This window comes from Gymnogyps californianus, chromosome 4, assembly GCF_018139145.2.
Source record: "Gymnogyps californianus isolate 813 chromosome 4, ASM1813914v2, whole genome shotgun sequence".
NCBI lineage: Eukaryota > Metazoa > Chordata > Aves > Accipitriformes > Cathartidae > Gymnogyps > Gymnogyps californianus.
The window spans coordinates 16,931,100-16,952,132 of record NC_059474.1 but is presented as its reverse complement, the minus strand read 5'-3'; the positions used below and the strand labels follow the sequence as shown (position 1 = coordinate 16,952,132).

Sequence of the window (21,033 nt, the reverse complement as noted above, 5' to 3'; positions counted from 1 at the left end):
CAGTTGAATTTTCAGTATCTCTAGAGATGGCAATTCTACAAACTTGCTGGACAATGTGTTCTAGAATTCTTTGTGAAAAATGTTTTCATTATATCTAACTGGAATTTCTTTTGGGGTAACTTCTGTCTATCATCATCTCGCCTCTAAGATGAGTCTTGCTCTGTTTTCTTGGCACTGTCTCATTAGGTACCTGAAGGAAGCAATAAGATACCCCCTTAGCCTTGCCTGCTTAGGCCAAAACAAATGTAGTCCTTTCAGCCTCTCCTTGTATGTCATGTGCTCCAGCCCTGTAGATATTCTGATAGCTCTGTGCTGGACTTGCTCCAGTATTTCAGTGTCTTTCTTGTACTGGACAAGGTGTTCAACTTAATTAGTCTGGTGAGGAAGAGATTAATGAGCAATCCGGTATCAGCCCACAAGTATTTGAGGGGCAGTTACAAAGAAGAGAGTGCGAAACTCATCTTTGTAGTTCCAGACAATATAACAAGGGAAAATAGCCATTAAATACAACTTGGAAGGCTCAGGTTGGACATTTTTTTTTTTTTTTTTAATTTTATTTTTAAATAATCACTGGAAGGATAGTGCAGCACTGGAACAGGTTATCCAGAAAGGCTGTGGAACCTCCCATTTAGAGGTTTTCAAGACTTGGCTAGACAAATACACAGTTGACCTCATGTAGTGCTGGCGACAGTCCCACCACTTCAGTGGAAAGCCGGACTAGATGACCTCCAGACAATCTTTTCCAAACAATATTTCCACAATTCTATGAATTTTCAGACTACTTTGCCAAATAGCTAGTAAACCAACTAGGAACAATACCACTTTAAACTTAGTTTTGAAGATCATGTCATATAAAAGGAACTTGGAATGGGTGATCATGGGTTTATCCAATTTACCCTTAATGGAAAAAAACAAATAAAACAGTTCTTAAACTATGGTTTTCAATTTTGAATGATAACATGAAATGAACAAAGTTAGTTCGTAAAATCAACTGGATCAGAAATGTGTAACAAAGATGTGGCACATCTTTAAATAAAAGATACAAAACTAATCTAAAATTTAAAAAGGAAAAATGTTTACTGCAAAAAGCCAGACATGATTGAATTAATAAGTATCTTTAAAAAAAGATATAATCTAAAAGAAATGGAAGAAAGGGATTTTTCAAAGAAATTTATGTAAGAAGTAGGGATAAAGCAGCAGTTGCCAGAATCTGAGATGATTCTGATTCTGCTAAGGCAATAAACACACTACAATGCTCCTTAGCTACACGAATTGCTAAAGAACAAAAGAATGCGCTACTTCACACTAATAATGGAGTTCAGATTAAAAATAATTGAAGTATGACCCAAATAAAAAATGCACACATTGCATTTCAGTAAGGTAATTAACAGACAGGCAAGGACAGGGTAAGCTAATTGGAACAATGTACTAAAACAGAAATAACTGCAACATAGGCTGTAGTAAAACATAAAAAGGTTTTAATTCTTGTTAGTCATTGCTTCCAGCAGTCTCCACAGAAAGGGCTCAAAAGTTAATAAGCCTAAACCTGAATTATCTTTGCATTACCTTTCTATATTTGAAACCACTTTAAAAAAAAAAAAAAGTCTCTTACTTTAAAAAAAACCCAAAAAACTATCTTAGAACATTTGTGTCTACAGCTGTTGCTGTGTTTTATTTTTCTTCTTCCACACTATAGCTGTGGAAATATTGCCTTGGAAGGAAGCTATCTTAATTAAATTAAAGTAACACTAGGAAAGACTGAAGGAATAAAATTCTCATTTTTTACACATCAGCACAGCTGTACATTCTTTAAGGGCCCAATTGACTTAACTGCAAGTCAAATATTATTAGCATTAAAACTAGAAAAGAAATATTTCAGATAACACTCTACCTGGAAGATTTTCTCACTGATTTCTCGTTCATGTAAAGGCACTTGCTTATAGTTTCGGAATTCTGCCACCTCCCCATTTCTGAGCTGCAAGAGTCGGAATCTCTTTGATCTATTAAATTCCTCATCAGAAACAAAATTAAATTCTTGCTGCAACTGTTCCAATCTGAAGAAATCAGGAGCATGTGCCTCTCCACTTGTAGCAACCTAAATTAGTCAAAAAATTATTAACTATTTCATACAAAGTACCAAAGGTCTACAAAATAACCTTTGTAAGTCTTACATGCATATTGCAAGGATGACAATTTTAAGCAAAAGCCATTGAGATAGATAGAAACAAAGTGTTTTAAAGTAGGTTTTTGTTGAGCAAAGTATATGAGATTATACATTTAAGAATATAATAAAATTCTATTTCCTCGTAACATAAACAAAACATTAAAGAGTAGGAAAAATGTAACATAGCAGAGTAACCTAGGAAGCTGTACTGTAAAGACGATTCATTTACACAGCTTCAGTTATGTAAATAGCTCCTCAATTTGATGTTTAGAAAAGTCGCAACTTCTACAACACACTAGATCTCTTTGTGCTATTGTCACTAATGAGCAACGTCCTATTTAATACCATAGAAGTACACTGGGAATACCCCTGCACTTTAAGGAAACAACAAACTCAAAATTCATTTTTTTTTTTAATTTATAAATTAATCAGTTTGCGTATTCCCTTATACCTATTTTTCACTAGAATACCGCTGAATGGATTAATAAATCATACTCATTAATAAATCATTAACCCACTACTAAATGGATTAATAAATCATATCTTTAATAGACATTTTGCTTCTTAACACTCACACAAGTATGTCCATCACAAATTCAAATGCTACTACCTCCCTGGCATGCATGCAGATTGCCTCAGAAGGTACTGGTGACTAGGTGTTTCACAGCTCCATTAGCCCTACAGCTCTGAAAAAGCCACTTACCATGATCAGCTGCATCAGAGCTGCATTGTTTGGGTCATTTGGATCAAGTTTTGCTTCCACTGCCCACTTCGCTAGTTTCTTCATGTCAGTTAAGCCCGATGTGCCAATGGATGCAATAGCATCAATATTTTTTAAAGCACTAAAAAGACAGCATTGACAGAACTTATACCTAAAACATATGATTTAGCAATATAAAAAAAATATTTAAAACAATCTCAGAAAAAAACCAAAAAGCTCCCCACAACCTGAATAGTAAATTCCACTACGCAATTCTTAGTTGTAGCTATGCAACTGAGGGAATGATGAATTGCAAAGGAAAGTAAAGGGGAAATATGAAGGAAATGGTGGAAGAGAATTTTTATACAAGGTAATAAGGTGCTTATTGATACATTTATGATACACCTACACTATTCCATGTTGCTGATTACTAGGAAGTAAGATGATAAATTGCCTCACAGCATAAAAGTTAACATAAAAGTTTTGACAATCCATACTGAAAAGAACTTCTCAGATGTACAGTCCTTGCTTGCGCTATGTCTTAAATCCTGTCTTTGACCTGTCTACTGGATGGCGCTCTCAGACCTGCATTGTAGCCTTGGTCTCTGCCCCCTTCCCCGCTGTTTCTGGATAGACCCCGGGGCCAGATTCATCTCCTTGCCATGTCTGGGACTGCTGCCAGCACCCTGCTCTGCCTGTCACGTTCAGCTCCTATAAGACTGCATGCTGGCTGCGAGGACACTGCCTGTGCTGGGACACCCTTGCAGCCTTCTCCCTTGTGGCGCAGCCCTGCTTTTGGTCCTCCTTGACACTACGAGTCCCAGCTCCACTCCTTATCCTTTGGATGCTCCTGCTCACTTTCTTGTATTCACAGTAGGCAAGTGTATTGGGTTTGCGTGGCAGGTTTTGGTAGCGGGGGGGGGCTATAGGGGTGGCTTCTGTGAGAGCTGCTAGAGCTTCCCTATGTCTGATAAGTTAATGCAGCGGGTTCCAAGACGGACCGCTGCTGGCAGGCCGAGCATCAGTAACAGTGGTAGCGCCTCTGTGATACATATTAAGAAAAGCAAAAAAGTTACAGGGAGTTGCAGTTGCAGCGAGAGAGAGCGAGTGAGAAGATGTGAGAGAAACAACCGCAGACACAAGGTCAGTGGAGAAGGAGGGGAGGAGGTGCTCAGGCGGAGCAGAGAGAGAGATTCCCTGCAGCTGTGTGAAGACATGGTGAGGCAGGCTGTCCCCTGCAGCCATGGAGGTCCACGGTGGAGCAGATATCACCTGCAGCCGTGAGGACCCACGCCGGAGCAGGTGGATGCCCGAAGGAGGCTGTGACCCCATGGGAAGCCCACACTGGAGCAGGCTCCTGGCAGGACCTACGGACCCGTGGCCCATGGAGAGAGGAGCCCACGCTGAAGCAGGTTTGCTGGCAGGACTTGTGACCCCGCGGGGGACCCACGCTGGAGCAGTCTGTTCCTGAAGGACTGCACCCTGTGGATGGGACCCACGCTGGAGCAGTTTGTGAAGAACTGCAGCCCGTGGGAAGGACTCACGTTGGAGAAGTTCATGGAGGACTGTCTCCCGTGGGAGGGACCCCACGCTGGAGCAGGGGAAGAGTGTGAGGAGTCCTCCCCCTGAGGAGGAAGGAGCGGCAGAAACAACGTGTGATGAACTGACCCAAACCCCCCTTCCCCGTCCCCCTGCGCCGCTCGGGGGCGGGGGGGAGGTAGTAGAGAAAATAAGGAGTAAAGTTGAGCCCGGGAAGAAGGGAGGGGTGGGGGAAGGTGTTTTAAGATTTGCTTTTATTTCTCATATCCTGCTCTAATTGACTAGCAATAAATAAACTAATTTTCCCAAGTCGAGTCTGTTTGCCGTGACGTATTGCTGAGTGATCTCCCTGTCTTATCTCGACCACGAGCCTTTCGTTTATTTCTCCCTGTCCAGCTGAGGAGGGGGAGGATAGAGCAGCTTGGTGGGTGCTGGCATCCAGCCAGGGTCAACCCGCCACAGCAAGGAGCATGGTAGGTAGTCTGCAGGCCATTTGTACACTGACTTGCTACCCAGGCTCCTGGCATCTTCCCACAAAAGGCACCCCTGAAGCCCCATCACTACCAAAACCTTGCCACATAAAACCAATACACCAGGACATTCATGTTATTAGCCAAATACCACAGAAGGTGGATGTTGCCCCTTCTCTTGTTAGGGGTGCTAATTTGAGTCTTTGTTCTCTACTTATCTGAATATTTTCAAGAAAGCTTTAAGAACTTATGGATGGATCTTTCTTGCACTTGGTTAGAATCAGCCAAATATCCAGCAGTTACTGGAGCAGCAGATAAAGCAGTAACATCAAGGTCATATCTTTAGGCACCAGTCTTCAACAAATGCACACTGAATCACAATAGTGCTGAAAAGCTAATGGGCAGCAAAAACTAACTTTAGGCATGAAAATCTTGTCTCTGACTTTCACAACAGACAATGGAAAGGCACAGAGGGCTGTTCATCTCTAGAGGGTGATTCAAAGAAGAGTGTTTTACAGCTAACTTCCTTCTGAAATTCCCCATTTTTCCATCTACTACAGTGATTAGTCTCCCGAGTTTAAAGTTAGCCTTTGGGAATGCATCCTTATGTTTTAATCTCATGCTATTCTAGTCTCATTGAAGTCAGCAAGTTACTCATAAGCTGATCAGCAAACTACTGTAATGGCTGCAGCTTGGGTCAAGAATAGTAACAGTTATGTGGATGCCAATGTCCAGCCTCTAGATAAATAAAAATATGACAGAATCTAATCAGCTGGAAGAGGTACTTGCTCAGTGTTAGTAAGTATGGGAAAACTCGTAAGGCTTTACAGTGAAGTTACCTGAGGACAATACAAAAGCAGACTTTATGTGTCATCTCCTTGACTTTATTGGAATTATATAAAAGCACAAAATGGACAAATAATCTACAATATCCAACTTGCAGCCACAGGGCAAATTAAATTGTTTTGAATGGAATAATATACTCATTTCTACAGGTCAACAGGCTTCTGATAGAGAAAAATCATGAAAGAGTATTATCTTGGAATGGTCTGACAGACGAGAATTTTTCACCGATTAATTCACTAACAGTGTCAAGCCCCCGTACTAACTTCTACTGCTTCCATAGTGTAATTTTTATCATTAATTACAGAAAAGGCATTTAAAGCATGTGTCCCAATAGCTTTCCCAAGCACACTTCAGACAAGAGCAAGCTGGAGCTTCTCTTCTTAGCAAAATGATTACAGGAAAGTTCCTTGCCAATATATACATCTTCTATTAGAAAATTATAAAAGTGAACTAATCAGCTTGAGTTTAATTTTAATATTGTCTATAAATAATATACTAAAAGATAACATTTCTAACTAAAATCTATTTACCAAAAATGTGTACCCTAAGATATCTGCAGGGGGTTACAGCGCAAAGTAAAATATCTAAACTTAGGGAAAAAGATTATGAAAGTCTATTTTTTAAAAAATACTAGTACAATCAGTTTCCCATGAATCACTGAAAATTCATATCATATTACCTTGGAATGCCTGTGTTTTGCTGAGATACTGGAGGAATTAAGGGGATTCCTTTTTCTCCAATTGCCCAAGAGACACTATTGGATACTTTCCCAGAGGTCATTAAAGTCATTTTGTTGCTACCATCAGCTTCAAATGAAAAGGACACACCTATCAAGGGGGAAAAAACCCAAAGTAGTATATTCATGCATTCAAACACAATGCCTAAACATTTTTAAAAATACTTCCCAAAAATAAGTAGTCAAATAACCTGTGCCTTTATATAAATGGAGCAATGTGAAACAACTTGGTTCTGCTGGATGCTGTGGGGAAGGACTCTGCTCTACAAAAGCAGTGAAAGATTCCATTCCACCTAGAGAAAGGCTTTCCATTTGAGTTGGAAGGAAAGGCTATGCCTTGAAAGCTATGCCACAGGCTTTTTTTGCCTTCACAGATGCACACTATTTAATATTTCTGGTAGTTTTCAGATTCAGCATACTGTTATTAATGAAACAGAAATTCAGAGTCAATTCACGCATGACTGAAAAGTCAGTCCTAAAGCTTTGTGATACGCAGTTGTATATACAGTTATCACGGTCAATGACATTTACACACACATTTGTTGTAATGATTTTTTACCACATTTCTTTCCTCCGCAGCTTTTTATCTATTCTTCTGCTCTAGCTTGACCTGTATTTCATATGTGGCAAATTTATGCAAGTCAGTAATCTCATAATGCTGTTCAAACTTATTATATAAACTTGAAAGTTCCATATGCTACTACGTATTATTCTTGTTTCCCCTTTTCCTATCTCTCCCTTGTTTTATCTTTCTAAAGTCTCAGGGATAAAATTTGTTGCAGTATGTCAACAAAGTAAATAGGAAGACAAAAAATTACTCTCCGTATAGACTTATACAGCCAGTTCTTCATTGGTTTAAAACATCAAAATCACTGGAGCTACACTGATTAATACCTTCTGCTTGCTTTGCAGTGTCAGAGGCCTGATTACTTAAATACTAAAAAACCCCAAACACCTTCTGTAGCTAGCAGAGCTCCACTAATAAGCCAAATAATAAACACACGTTTTTATTATATACAGCTTAAAATTAGTAAGAGACAAAAATTCCACAGCAAACTTTAATAATAAGAATCATGACTATTTTACAAGATTCAGTTACAGAAGCTGTAAACACTCTTAACAGAATTTACTCTGAAACTTACACCAGCCTGTTACTGCTAGATGGTTTCAGCAAAATGAGAAACATTGAACTGAGAAAAGACTGAGAGTCCCTACCACTCCCAACTCCTTCATGGTCCAACATCACACGCTGATTGCTGCTGAACTCTATTTCTTCCATAGGAGCACTGCCTGTCAGAATTGTAGTCTCAGGAACAGGTATGAACACTTCAGCCAACAAGGTGGTACTGCTCATACCCATCGTTTCATATATCTAGAAAAAAACATGGTAACAGACGTAGTAAAAAATTTACACATGTATTCATGAGAAGTTGAAAACATGTTGTAGGGTATTTGGAAAAAAGGTTTTACTATGACTTAAGCATGAAATAATTCATTTAAGGCAATTGTATTCATTTACTTTCTAAACTATGCAATTAGGAGACATTTTGGCTACCAGCAGCTAACTTGGTCTGAATTCTTCTTAGAAGTATATCCTCCTTACCTTTCTAATGCACCTGAGAATAGTACGATAAACTCTAGGCTTTAAAGAGCATCATTGTACAATATGCAACTGCTTGTGACAGTCACTGGCATCAGGTGAAGATGCCAGAAGGATTCTGCCTCACTGATTCTCCCTTACCACAAAAGGCAGGGTAAGGCACACAGTCCTTGTTCTGGCAGTACTGCAGGCTTCTTCCCTCTTCCTAGACAGCTGCAGGCTCAGAGTAATGTAAGTGATTTCTCCATTCAGATGTTTTTTTAGTCCAAGAAGATGGTATTCCTTTTCCCTTTCAATTTGTGCATTACATAAATGGAGCAGGCAACGGGCATACACCCTCCCCTGAACCACCAGTGATAAGTTACCTAACAAGAAAAGTCACCTAACAGGAGAAATAGGGTCCTGACCGTGTTCCTCCTAAAAATATATTGTATTGGCTCTGAAAATTATTCATGTGACTCATTCATTAATTCATACTTGGAATAGGGGTAGTGGCGGTTTGACTTAACTGCACTGTTGATCAAGCCAAGTGCAGTTATGGACATTACTAGCAATGAATTTTTTTCTTATCCCCCTCCAGCAAACATTATGATGATTTTACTGTATGGACAATAATGTTTTAAGACGACCATTTTGGCAAGTTTATCTGCAACATAAATCAGTTTTTCTAAAATTAAGAGGCTGCTCTACTAATATATTTAATCACATGTCCCAATTATTTAATTTCCCCCATGCAGCCTATAGTCATGTTATATATAAGACATATATATATATATATATAAAAACCATACATATATATATAAAAAGCACAAGCCTCAAGAATGTAGCAGCAAAGTTAAAAGTTTTTGACTGGAGAAGCAAGGAAGGGCTATAAGACTGATGATTTACAAAGGGTCTTTCACAGGTTTTTCAGTCTTTACAACACTACCATAGAGCAAAATACAAGCATTACAGGAGTAATTACATTTCATATTATCTTTTTAAAAGTTACTATGATAAATCATTATCTACCTGTAGTTTCAAACTCTCTGGCCAATTGAATATTTGTAAATTGAAGATCTGTCCAAAGTGAACTCTGAAATCTGAACTTATTGGTCGGGTAACAGTCCTTGATACTTCTTTGGAGTTGAAAAGGACTTTTATAAATGCTGAGCGTTTCTTCACATCTTCTCGTCGCAAAACTTCTGCTCTGTAAATATGTCAAGCAAGCTGTCATATTTTTAATAACATTTTTATTCTTTGGTTATTTTTAATGAGAATCTGATTCCTCAAGGGGAAACAGAAGTCACCTAAATAAAGATGGTATTCTTCTAAAAATGTCACTACACAGGAATGACTTTGAAACTATTATTTAACAGTTGTTTTATCTTCTTATAAATATAAAATGATTTAAAAATGAACAGGTCAAATTTTAGATCCACTAAAGCCACCTCCATATAAAAGGAGTTATTTAGGGAAACAAAATTCCCTTCTACTCCCTTCCTCCAGAGCACAATAAATGATATCAAATTGAGTTAAGATTTTAAAGTTTTTAGTCATTGGGAGTAGAACAGCCAAGCAATATTCCCTGATGAGGCTATTTGCTGAATACGTACGAAACAAAGCAGTTTTTAAATAACTAAAATCTGCTAGATGTATCTTAAATTGTGTGTGTAAATGTGGAAAGTAACACAAACAACTAAATTTATTTGTTTTATACACAGTGAAATCTCTGGTTTACTACACGGTTTCTTTATTTTCCCTTTGTTGACATAGCACAGACCTAGTGCAAAGACCTAGCTAATGAGAGTGGTACTGCCAGAAGTGACCTAGACTCTACACTGAAAACAACGTCTTTATATATACACCACTGTTCTATGCAGACGCTCAAGGAATATCAGAAGGTTCAAAGGGAATATGTAGACATGCATTCTCCAAGCCCATTATATACAAGGTTACATGTGCCTTGAAAACAAATTAAGTTCTATCAGCTTCAGAAGCAGAAGTTTTATCATGAGGCTAAACAGAATGGTGAGCATATCCTTCTGAAGTTGCACAAACAATCAATTAATAAATAATAGCAGAAAATCATGAACGAAGTAATTTGCAGGCCAACATTTATCTTACCGAGGACATAGCTCAGTTGGAGTTATGCTTCCCGACAGGACCAGTTCAGGAATCAGAGCAGGCTCTCCAGGTTTCCTTCTGTATTTTTCAGCTTTTTCTCTCACCTGCTGCTCTATTTCCAGGCTATTGGCCATTTTAGGTGGGATGGGTTTTACACGTTCCTCACCAAGATCACAATCTTCTACTGATTCTTCTTCTTCATGAATGTCTTTTTTCTTCTTTTTCTTCTTGGACTTCTGCATATAAAAATAATAATGTTCTTCCTGAACTTGTTTCAACCAGTAGAGTTTTTTTCTCTTGTTCTCTTAATTCACAAGTGATAAACATGTATGAGAAATGACTGTATAATTTTAAAATCACCACACACAAAAATAAGATTTCTCTCATTCTATAGTACTACTTCAGATTCAGAATTCAGCAATGCATTCCATTCATATGCTTCAAAAACATAATGTGCTTCAAAGAAAACATTTATCTAACCTTCCCAACCAACTTACAAAATAAACATGTTTCTTGAACATTCTGGCTAGCAGCTGACTTCTCATTTAGCCTGAGTTAGCATGTGCATTCTGTTAGGATTGAAGGAAGGTTACTCAACCAGTAGACACAGTTCTTCGAGATGTATTGTCTGCATACACATTGACAAAGTGAATGCACATGTGCCACAAACTTTGGAGCACAAGCTTTTTAGCTTAGCAGTATCTTTAGCACGAGCAAATGATCCCCTCCCTTCCTCTATGCCAAACAGAAGAATAAACAAACAGACCACCACATGCTTTCAGCATCTCCTAAACTGCAGAACTCCAGTGTTCATGTGCATTTTCAGTTTTAAACAACTGCAAGCAACTTCCTCCTTCCACAGACTTACTGATTACTTGGAAGTACAGCTTGCTTGGAAGCACCAGCCACTTCATGATTTAAGACACCATAAACAAAACAGGAGGAGGTGAGGAAACCAGTTTCTCCTCACTAATGGAAGGATTTAGCCAAACAACTTGTTCACGTATTTTTATTGATAAATATTCTTTCTTTCTAGGTCTAATTTTATGTTACCCTTTTTGTTTTTCTATTTCCTTTTAAATTTATCTAGTCTCTTCTACCTCTAGTGTCTTCCTTAGATTCATGTGATCTGCACTAGTAAGACACAAACAGCAGTGATTAACCAAAAAAGTACTTTGAGTAAAATAAAATAAAAAAAAAAAAAAAAAAAAAAAAAAAAAAAAAAAGCACTTCTGGGTATGAAAGGAAGGTCTGTGTACTACATTTCACTCTAAAAGGAAAGAACCACAATCATCTCAGTCTCAAGACAGTGTGTGACTAACACAATGAAAAGATGCCGAGAGCAGCTTTGGCTGGAACCACCCACCATGGTATTTGTGAAGGCATAACTGGCTAGAGGTACATGAACAGTTCCCATTAGGATCAATGCTGAAGACTATCTGCCTTCATTTTAAGGTTTACATTTATTCATCTTATCCTACAAGTGAACTGACGTGATACTAATGAGTCACGTGCCCACCTGTGTTCTGATAACAGGAATTTCCAACACCTGCAGATCAGCTTCCCCCTCAAACATTTTCAGTGCCTCCCATAGATGCTGCATGCACGTGAAAAAACTTTCCATAAAAGTATCAGCAGATGCACTAGATTCTTGAAAACTGTATTTGAAGTATTTCCTTAAACTTTATTTTGCTTTGGTATCCAAAAAACCACAGTGTTCAAACTGGGCAGTAATTATATTCAAGTATAATCACCATTACCCTGAGGTATCCAGTACATTGCCACATAACTATGAAAGCAAGTCTGATTTTACTGGCACTGCCACAGGCTATTTCAAAGATCATCCTGTTGCAGTGTATTGTTCTAGCTCCTGTATTTGTCAATATCCCCTTGAAGCACGACTGAGACCTTAACTACAGTACGGATTATTAGCAATAAAGCTTTTCAGAGGTAAAAGGCTAGAATGTTAATTACATTTTTCAGTTTTGGGACATTCCTGAACATAAATTTACATGAGATGACATCAACTGCTAGTTCAGTAGAAACACCCCGTAATTATTTTGCTTCACCACTCACACACACACACACACACAAAATTCATCCATGTTTTCTCTTTGCAAGAAGGACATGAATTTAATGCGAATACTGCAAAACTATTAAATTTAAAGAAAGAACTGCTGAAGTGCTGAAAATCAACAGCAGGAAGACAATGTTCCACAAAAACCTAGCACATTTTTATTTTTTAATTAACAATTAATTTGCTAACAAATTCTAAGTAGACTGTATGTATCCAAATACATACAAAATTTATGCATATCCTGAAATCCTATTTTTTTCTGTATTAGAAGGTCAAGTTTTCAACACATTAAGTAATGATTTTATTTTTTGGGAAACTGAATGATTTAAACAAACCTGTGTCTTCTTCCAGGATTTCCACTCTTGTAGCTCAGTTTTATACTCCTCCATTTTCTTTTCATATTCTTCCATACATTCTTCTAGTAATTCATTTATCTCAGCCTCAATTTCTGCTTCATATGCTTTTTCATCTAATCTCTGATCAACCTCTTCCCTTTAAAACAAAAATTATCAACATGTTGCATAAATTAACATAAGGCCTACAATTAAGTCTATGATATATAGCATGAATCTACTTCTCTATGAATTAATTTCATTATATCAAAAGTGTGTTCTATTTAAAAATACTAGCATAGATAGTCTAAGAGTTGACAGCAGATAATTACTATCCAGAATGAATATAATTACTTTTTCTTTACTCATTAGCCTGTAGAAATTCCTTTCTGTTACAGTAATTACTTGTTATTTTAACCTGCCTTCCTCCCCAAACTCAAAAAGAATAGTGGCAGGCTCAACCAGTGCCAGACACTGCTCAAATTCTTACTTTTGCACCCTTCATATCACAACTGTAAGTTCCCAAATTGACTAATCTTATTAAAACTCCACTGCTGGCAAATGACGTACAAAAAGTGTTATCAAAACATACTTCCTCAAATAAAGTTTCATGGGTGTGTTAGTAAACTTCTGAAAGTCACGGAGGGATTTAATTTGTTTCCAAACTTTTATAATGGTCTTAAGCAACATTCTGTCTTTTTCTTGTTCAGCATCACGAAGTCTTCTGGTTTGCCTAGAAATATATATACACATATGCACAAAATCAATCAGAATTGTGTAACTCAGTGGAACAAGAGTGAAAACTTGTGATACCAAAAGCCAAGTGATGTGGGCTTCAATTTGATTGACGGCTGCAGTGGTTTAAATCCAAGGAGCACGTCCTGGTTTCGGCTGGGACAGAGTTAATTTTCTTCTTAGTAGCTGGTACAGTGCTGGGTTTTGGATTTAGTGTGAGAATGATGTTGATAACACTCTGATGTTTTAGTTGTTGCTAAGTAGCACTTATCTTCAGCCAAGCACTTTTCAGTTTCCCATGCTCTGCCAGCAAGCAGGTGTGCAAGAAGCTGGGAGGGAGCACAGCCGGGGCAGCTGACCTGAACAAGCCAAAGGGGTATTCCATACCATGGAACGTCATGCCCAGTATATAAACTGGGGGGAGTTGGCCGGGCGGCGTGGATTGTGGCTCGGGAACTAACTGGGCATCGGTCAGCGGGTGGTGAGCAATTGCATTGTGCATCACTGGTGTTTTTTTTGTGTTTGTTTGTTTGTTTTCTTCCCTTCCTCCCCCTCCTTTTTTGTTATATTCCTTTTCATTACTATTATTATTATTATTATATTTCATTATTACTATTGTTAGTATTATATTTTACTTTAGTTATTAAACTGTTCTTATCTCAACCCACGAGTTTTACTTTTTTTTTTTTTCCCCTCTTTCCTCCTCCTCACCCCACTGGGAGGGGGAAGGGGGAAGCGGCTGCGTGGTGCTTAGTTGCTGGCTGGGGTTAAACCACGACAGAGCATAAAACCCAGACTTGAAGATGGCAGGATTTGATTTCCTTCTGTACTCTAATCTCTTGCATTTTGGACAATCTGACTTCCATTACAGTTCATTCTCTAGAGGTCTCAAAGTTTTCTGAAATGCTTATTACAGCTGTACATCATTAAAAACATTTTAAAGTCAATTCATGTAAACAACAGCCCAGGAAACCTACACTGCTGCTATGAAGTAATGCTTATTACTATAGTACATTACAAAATATGTTTTAAACTTAACATGCTTCTAGCTCCAGTAAAAAGGACTTGCAGAGATGATGTAGTAATGTATGAAGTAATGTAAGTCCTTTGACAGCCCTAAAAGATTCTCAACACAAACAAAATTAACAGGGCTTTTTTTTGCCTCAGAATTGGTATTTCACGTTTCCACCCTCTAATCTGTTTGTAAAAGAGCTATTCATTAGCACTTTTAATGACCAACACACACTTCGATGTAAATGTCTATGCAGCACAAGCACAGACTGTTTCCAGTACTATCTTGGCAGCTAAACACGTCTAGTAAAAATAATGTGATTAAAAAAAAAAAAAAAAAAAAAGATGTAAACTAACACATTACTACTTGCAATATTCAGAGAATGTGGAAGACAGGGAGGCTGAGTTAGAGCTGAGAGAAAAAATACATCATACACTATTTAAAAGCATAAGCAAATTTAGTAAAAACAATAAACAAAGAAGAAATAGAGACTTTCCAGAAAGCAGTATGAGTAACTTCTCCACTTCATTAGCTAGCAGTGTGAATATTACTTATCCATGCAGCTTAACAATCTTTTCTTCTTTGCCTACCAGATGAAGCTAGAAGGCGAAGCTTAAAGACATGAGGAACATATAGGTCCGTAATTACACTTATCTAATATATTTGATTTGGAAGCAGGACCTTTCAGTAGAGAATCACCTCTGCTAAAATACATCAGCCAGAAGAGCCTGAAACCTGCAATCTGCAGCATACGTTGGCTTCCTCCTCAGCAAACGAGGACAGTAGGGCTGAAATTGCTAATTTGCAAATGTCTTCTGTATTCAGATGACATTTCTTCCTCAAACCAATGGAAAACTACAGCTCTGATCTTCAGACAGCAAAGAGTACACATCAGTTATGTTATTGGAGGGTGGAGGAAAGAATTATTTTCCATGCTACACTCTCTTCACATCTGTAATTTCTCAGGAGTGTACTACATTGACCATCAGGGAAATGCAATGTTAAAAGAGAGGCAAGACAGGTCAGATGTTTTTACCAACATATGTGGTCCAAGTTAGTATTAAACACCATGACAGTAAAAATTCCTGAGCCCATCTGAGCCTCATATGTGTAACAGCTTCCAACAACAGAGCTGTAGCCAGACAGAATTACGGATATGAAAAGCCCTAGAGTAATCCCAGCCAAGCTCATCTCACATGACTTATGCAACACTGATTTCAGCTGAGTTCCTCCTGATTCACTAAAATAAAGCACTCAAGACCTAGAAAAATACTTAAGATACCCAGAAGGAATATTCTACCTAATTAGAATTAACCATCAAGCAAGCCTCAGGGTTGGTGCCAAAATCCAAGAATCTCATTCCCATAGTGAACCTTCTCATTACTATTCTCATGCTTTCCCTGGTGACAGCTCCTGTCTCCGAGGTACGGTATGGTAACTGCACACCTCCTGCTCCTAGTCCTCTAGCAGCTGTGTTAAGAAAATATTAATAAAAACTACTCCTTTTTCAATGGAAGAAAGACTTTGTCCTTCAGTATAAAATAATACATTATAGACTTCTATATGTCCTGCACAGATATCAATGTATTACAAGACAGTGTGCTTGAAGGATGAAAATCTGAAGAAGCAATTCCCAAACTAAAAGTAGTGAGTGGATAGGTAAGTGTAAGCAGATGTAGATTTCAAGGCTGAAAGTAGAATTGTTATTAAAAAAAAAATTGATTTTTTTAATATTGTATTATCATGTGACGCATTACATCAGTCTAAATTTCTGTTTATTTAAATAAATACATTATTGCCTACTTTCAGATTGTGAAAAACTTCCAGATTTTTATTAAGTATCTACTAGCTAAAAGGCCGTTCAGCATGGATCTCCAAAATAACTTAATTTTTATCATACTGCTTACACTTACAGCTCACCACTGTCCATCTGTCAAAAATAACACTAACTTTCACTACCAAGCCAAAAACTGTAATATATTTTTACTATCCAGTTACTGTCCAAGAACAATAACTGTAATCCCGTAAAACAAAATTCTACTATTTTATGTATATTAACCCATTGGCAAAACCATGGCCAAAATACCTAACCATGGGAAGTGAATCAAGAACACTTGTGTAACGAGGAAGAAGATGGAAAAAACTAGGGGTTTTGTCTTTTCAAAAAATTACGTCACTTGTATTGTTGTGAGAGCTTCATGCACGCAGCTGATGTCTATTGAAACCTTATTTTAATTACATTTTAACTGTGCAAAACACACTAGTAAATCGTTACTAAGTAATTAATAAAAGGTAATCAAATTAGACCACTTTTGAACCAAGATTTCAGCCTAAGCTATATTTTCTTCATAATTTTTTTTAGTCAATTTACCAGTAAGAACTCTTAAGCCCTCAAAATTCTTCTAGACCTATTTACAGCAGAATTTAAAAGTCTGACATGAATCATATTCTGTACCAGCATGGAAAGGAAAAAAGGAATACAGTTTTAAAAACAATGATTTCATGAATCCATACGTACCTTATCTCAATTTTATATTCAGGTATGCTCTGTTGTGCCACGGGTCTAGGAACACCAGCACCACCACCATCTATACTACATTGCACAGCATTCCTCAAAGCATGCAGCTTAAATGAACAAACAAGCAATTAACAGATGGTTTGACATTTGTGAGGCATATAGTGTAATGCACCTTGACATGAAGGAGCTAGTTACTACATAACAGAAAACTCTGAATTGTCTTGATTCTGTATTTACAGGGTTTTGCCATGTCTGTGAGGTGCTGATTCTTCAAGATGAAATTCTAATTAGGATCCCTAGACGTATGAGGGAGATTTACTGACTTTGATCACTGTGACAGATCTAAACAAGAGGAAAAGACTGATCTAGGGATTATTCTGAGAACTCCGGAATCAAAGGGGTGGGGGGGAAAGTGAGTGTGCCAAAAAAACACCTATAAAAGGTTTTTTTGGGTCTAGGAAGGGCCACTAGAGGTAACCCTAGAAAATCAATAAACAACAAAAATGAGTGGATTGTGGATTTGATGAGTGCCTTACAGAAGCTGGACACCTTGCAACAAAACATTTAAGCATAACATATTGCATGTAACAACTGGAAGAAGATAAGGTCTAAGGATGAGACAGAACTGGGAAAAACGGTACAGTTCAAATGCACTTTTGAAGCCATACTGTCAAGACAAGAGGCCACCCCTTCAGCTAGGATTTAAAGATAGGCATCAAATGATTACATGGAAGATGGACACCTAGTTTAGGAGAATGCAAAAATATACACGGCTGTGAAGACAAGAGAATGTAAAGGACTTCCTAAGAGAAGAGAGGAAAAATAAGGAACAGCAGTAGGATAGGAACTAAAATTTTAGTTATTATGTTGCTGTAGATCTCCTTAAGGATAATACTGAATGTGAAACCAGAATGGCTAATGGCACTGCAGGAGACGAAAGCAACTACATCCAAAGTAGAAGGAATGAAATTACAAATCAAGGAGCAAAGATTTTTTTAAATAAATCTATCAAATTGGAGAGATAATATAACTGGAGAGCAGGAAGCATACAGCTGAAAACATACATGGGCAACCACAAAATGAAACTCACTGGTATAAAAAAAAGACATTGAAAGAAATTTTGAAAGAAAGAATAACCGAACACATGGAAAGCTGCTAGTACCATCTGGGGCACAGAGAGCATGTTTTATAAAAGGAGACAGAAAGTGCAGTTTCTTTAGCCTGCCAAAATGAGGACTGAAAGGTGATATATTTTAAGATACAAAGAGCAAGCATCAGAAGTGGATAAGGAGAAGTCCACTAGGACATGGCAGGGAGGGAGTGGAAAAGGGAGGAAGAGTTGTTTAGGCTTAAGAACAATTTGGCTGCAACAATCTGGCCATTAAATAATGACTGTTAGAGGAGACAGGTTTTAAAACTGCCTGTCAGTAGCAGAATGATGGCTAAAATACCTAACCGTTAAAATCCATTTATGAAAAATATATTATGCAGTTGCCTACAATACTGGCAAAGTATTGTGGAAACACTCAGGAAATCCCTTCCACACACAGGTTCCTGTAATGCAGGTATGGAGAACCCAAATGTCCTATTTCACTGTTTCATGGAAAACTAAAGCCAATCCTTCAAAAGTAATGACAGACTAAAGTATACCAAAGAATTATTTTGAGACACTGTATGAAATATTTGTCCAGCGTTAGGACTATAACCTAATGCTTTATACCAAAATTCAGAAGGATCTGTACAGCACCTACTGACCCTCATTACACGAATATAAAAATGACCTTGCATACAATGATTATTTTTCCCTTATAATAGCCCTTTAAGGTAGAAAATCATCATCACCTTTAATTTATGGAAATCTTGATTTATATGTACTTAATAATCAAACTAATTTTTAACAGACCAGCCCTATTACATAGAGCTATGTCATATCATAATATTTACCTCATATTTCTAAAGAATTGTTATCCTTTCAGATTTCAAAAGCATTTTAAAATGCTTTAAAAATATTCTTGTGCACCCTGATAATATTAGAATTGTACTAACAATGCCTAATGTTCATGTACATATTTACACCAGAGAAGACCACTACCATTACTTCCAATGTACAACTGGAGGAAGAGTGATGGTATGCAGAGGGTAAGCAGCCCAGCCAAGGTCATCCAGCAAGTCAGTAACGGAGCCAGGAACCAAAGAGTCTACGTTCGGCCTAGGGTTTTGCCACGTCACAAGAGTGACACAGTAAATGTGACAACAGTGTGCATTTGAAACACAGCATCTGTTACAGATACATACCTGGAAATGGGTCATCAACTTTTGTAGAATTTGGTGGAATTAAACTGCTTCCTTTTACTTTTAATCAACAACTGAAACTAAACTTCACTAACTTCCCTCCATCCTTGAATACTGTCTTTTGCTGTCTGCCTGTCAGAGCTGCTGTACACAATCCTGTAAAGTGTTATCTGTCATTTACTGGAAAACATTTTGGATACTCTAAAGAATACTATGTAAATGTTATTGTATTCTAACAATTATATTCCCTTTACCTCAGAACCTGCATAGAGTTCATTTTAAATAGAAGATCAAAGAAATTCATAATCTTAAAAATGCAGTTCTGCACTGAACACACAGCAACCTAGGTGAAATACTTAGGTTTTTACCTTCTGACATTCATTACATACAATTAGAATTTCATCACTCTACTCTGAAGAAACAAATTCAGCTTTTACCTTAAACTGTCACATCATTATCTCAATAAGTTACGACGACGGAACAGAAATACCTTGTCTGTGAGATGTTTGGTAAGATTCTTCTGTTTTCTTGCTAAATACTGATCATACAACTGAGCCAATTTAGCTGCTAACACATGCTCACGGCTAAAACAGGGATGATGGGTGAATATTAGTCCAGAAATATCAATATCCAATTGAAACGGCCCCTGAAAATCTCCAGGTCCAACAAGATACTGATTGGCAGCTGTCACTTTTATTGCCTGAAAAAGAATAAAATGGATTTACAAGCCCTGACAAAACTATCTTGCAAAGAGATTCTGTGACAGAAAATGACCCATTTAGCACTGCCTACATCTAACTACTGAGTCTTAAACTGTAAAGGCTTCTGTGGTAACCTCCTTGCTTTATTGACAAGTGGGTGGCATAAAACCACCACGGATATTCTACACAACAGAATTTTGATAGCCCATATGAGGCTGAGATAAGAAGTCATCTGCCTGTACTGCAGGTTTTGCTGAGTGATGAAGACAACGACACTGAATTGAAAAAGAAAAGCCTGCTAGTTCTCTTTTTACCTGTTTGTTTAGTATCGCTTTATTTCCTCTTAGAACTGAGCTCTAAGATAAGCAGTCCAGCTCTCAGAGGGCAGCTTTCCTTGTAGACCATTTGCATTGTGCAGAAGACGAAGTGTTATTTGCTCCCTCATTCTAACGCCACAGAAATTCACACCAACAAAGCCCAATGAAAGCTTTCAGCAACAAAGCTTAAAGAGTCTGCCTCAACCCGCTGCAACTGAAAGGAAATCATGGCTTATATCCTCAGGTCACTGAGATCAGAAGAGAATTAGCAGTGCTTCCTGCCTGACTACTGCTACTCTCCTCTTAGAATTCTTCAGAAAAGATTCATCAGAGGTATTCTGGTACCATAAAAGATGAAGTTGTTAGTTACGTAGCGTTTGTTGCAGCCCCTTTGTAAAAACTGGAAAAAGGGGGATTGAGAGGGGAATTCAGCTCTTGCATAGCTCTTTTACAGGACTGGTATAAATGGCCACGAAACACACTTAGGTCCACCTGACCCTTCCACATTCAGTTTCTCATCAAAAATGTTTATGTTTAATATGACATAATCTGTCATAAAAATGACAGCTTTGAATTCCTTATGCTTTAACTATTTTTCTGCCCATAAAGGACCCCTAAGCTTAATGTCTTACTTTCAACAGTGATTTGGGTATTTACATGTCACTATTCATGTAAACATGGTGTTCTTGAAACATAAGCTCTCTTGGCCTATCTTTACTAAGATCTAAGCAGCAACCTCTTTTCTTGTATGCAGAAACACCCTGCATAGAACTGTGGTACTGGATGCATCCTGAGAATTGCCTATTTGTAACCAGCATCAATTAAAGGGCAACATTCAAATCTGTATCAACAGCAGCAGACAGAAACACTTGTGTGTCCCAAAAGAGC

General features: G+C 37.7%; 1 protein-coding gene across 1 annotated transcript in view; it reads right to left on the bottom strand.

The window, feature by feature from the left end:
- Window positions 1-21,033, bottom strand: part of CC2D2A (coiled-coil and C2 domain containing 2A) — a 66,944-nt gene that overhangs the window by 27,590 nt on the left and 18,321 nt on the right. Inside the window, exons 12-21 of the mRNA XM_050895316.1 lie at window positions 19,618-19,827; window positions 16,836-16,942; window positions 13,163-13,303; window positions 12,574-12,730; window positions 10,162-10,397; window positions 9,067-9,244; window positions 7,671-7,827; window positions 6,399-6,546; window positions 2,868-3,006; window positions 1,892-2,095 (exon numbers count right to left, since the gene is read on the bottom strand). Coding sequence (XP_050751273.1) covers window positions 1,892-2,095; window positions 2,868-3,006; window positions 6,399-6,546; window positions 7,671-7,827; window positions 9,067-9,244; window positions 10,162-10,397; window positions 12,574-12,730; window positions 13,163-13,303; window positions 16,836-16,942; window positions 19,618-19,827 — 1,677 coding nt within the window. The remainder of the gene's footprint in view (window positions 1-1,891; window positions 2,096-2,867; window positions 3,007-6,398; window positions 6,547-7,670; window positions 7,828-9,066; window positions 9,245-10,161; window positions 10,398-12,573; window positions 12,731-13,162; window positions 13,304-16,835; window positions 16,943-19,617; window positions 19,828-21,033) is intronic.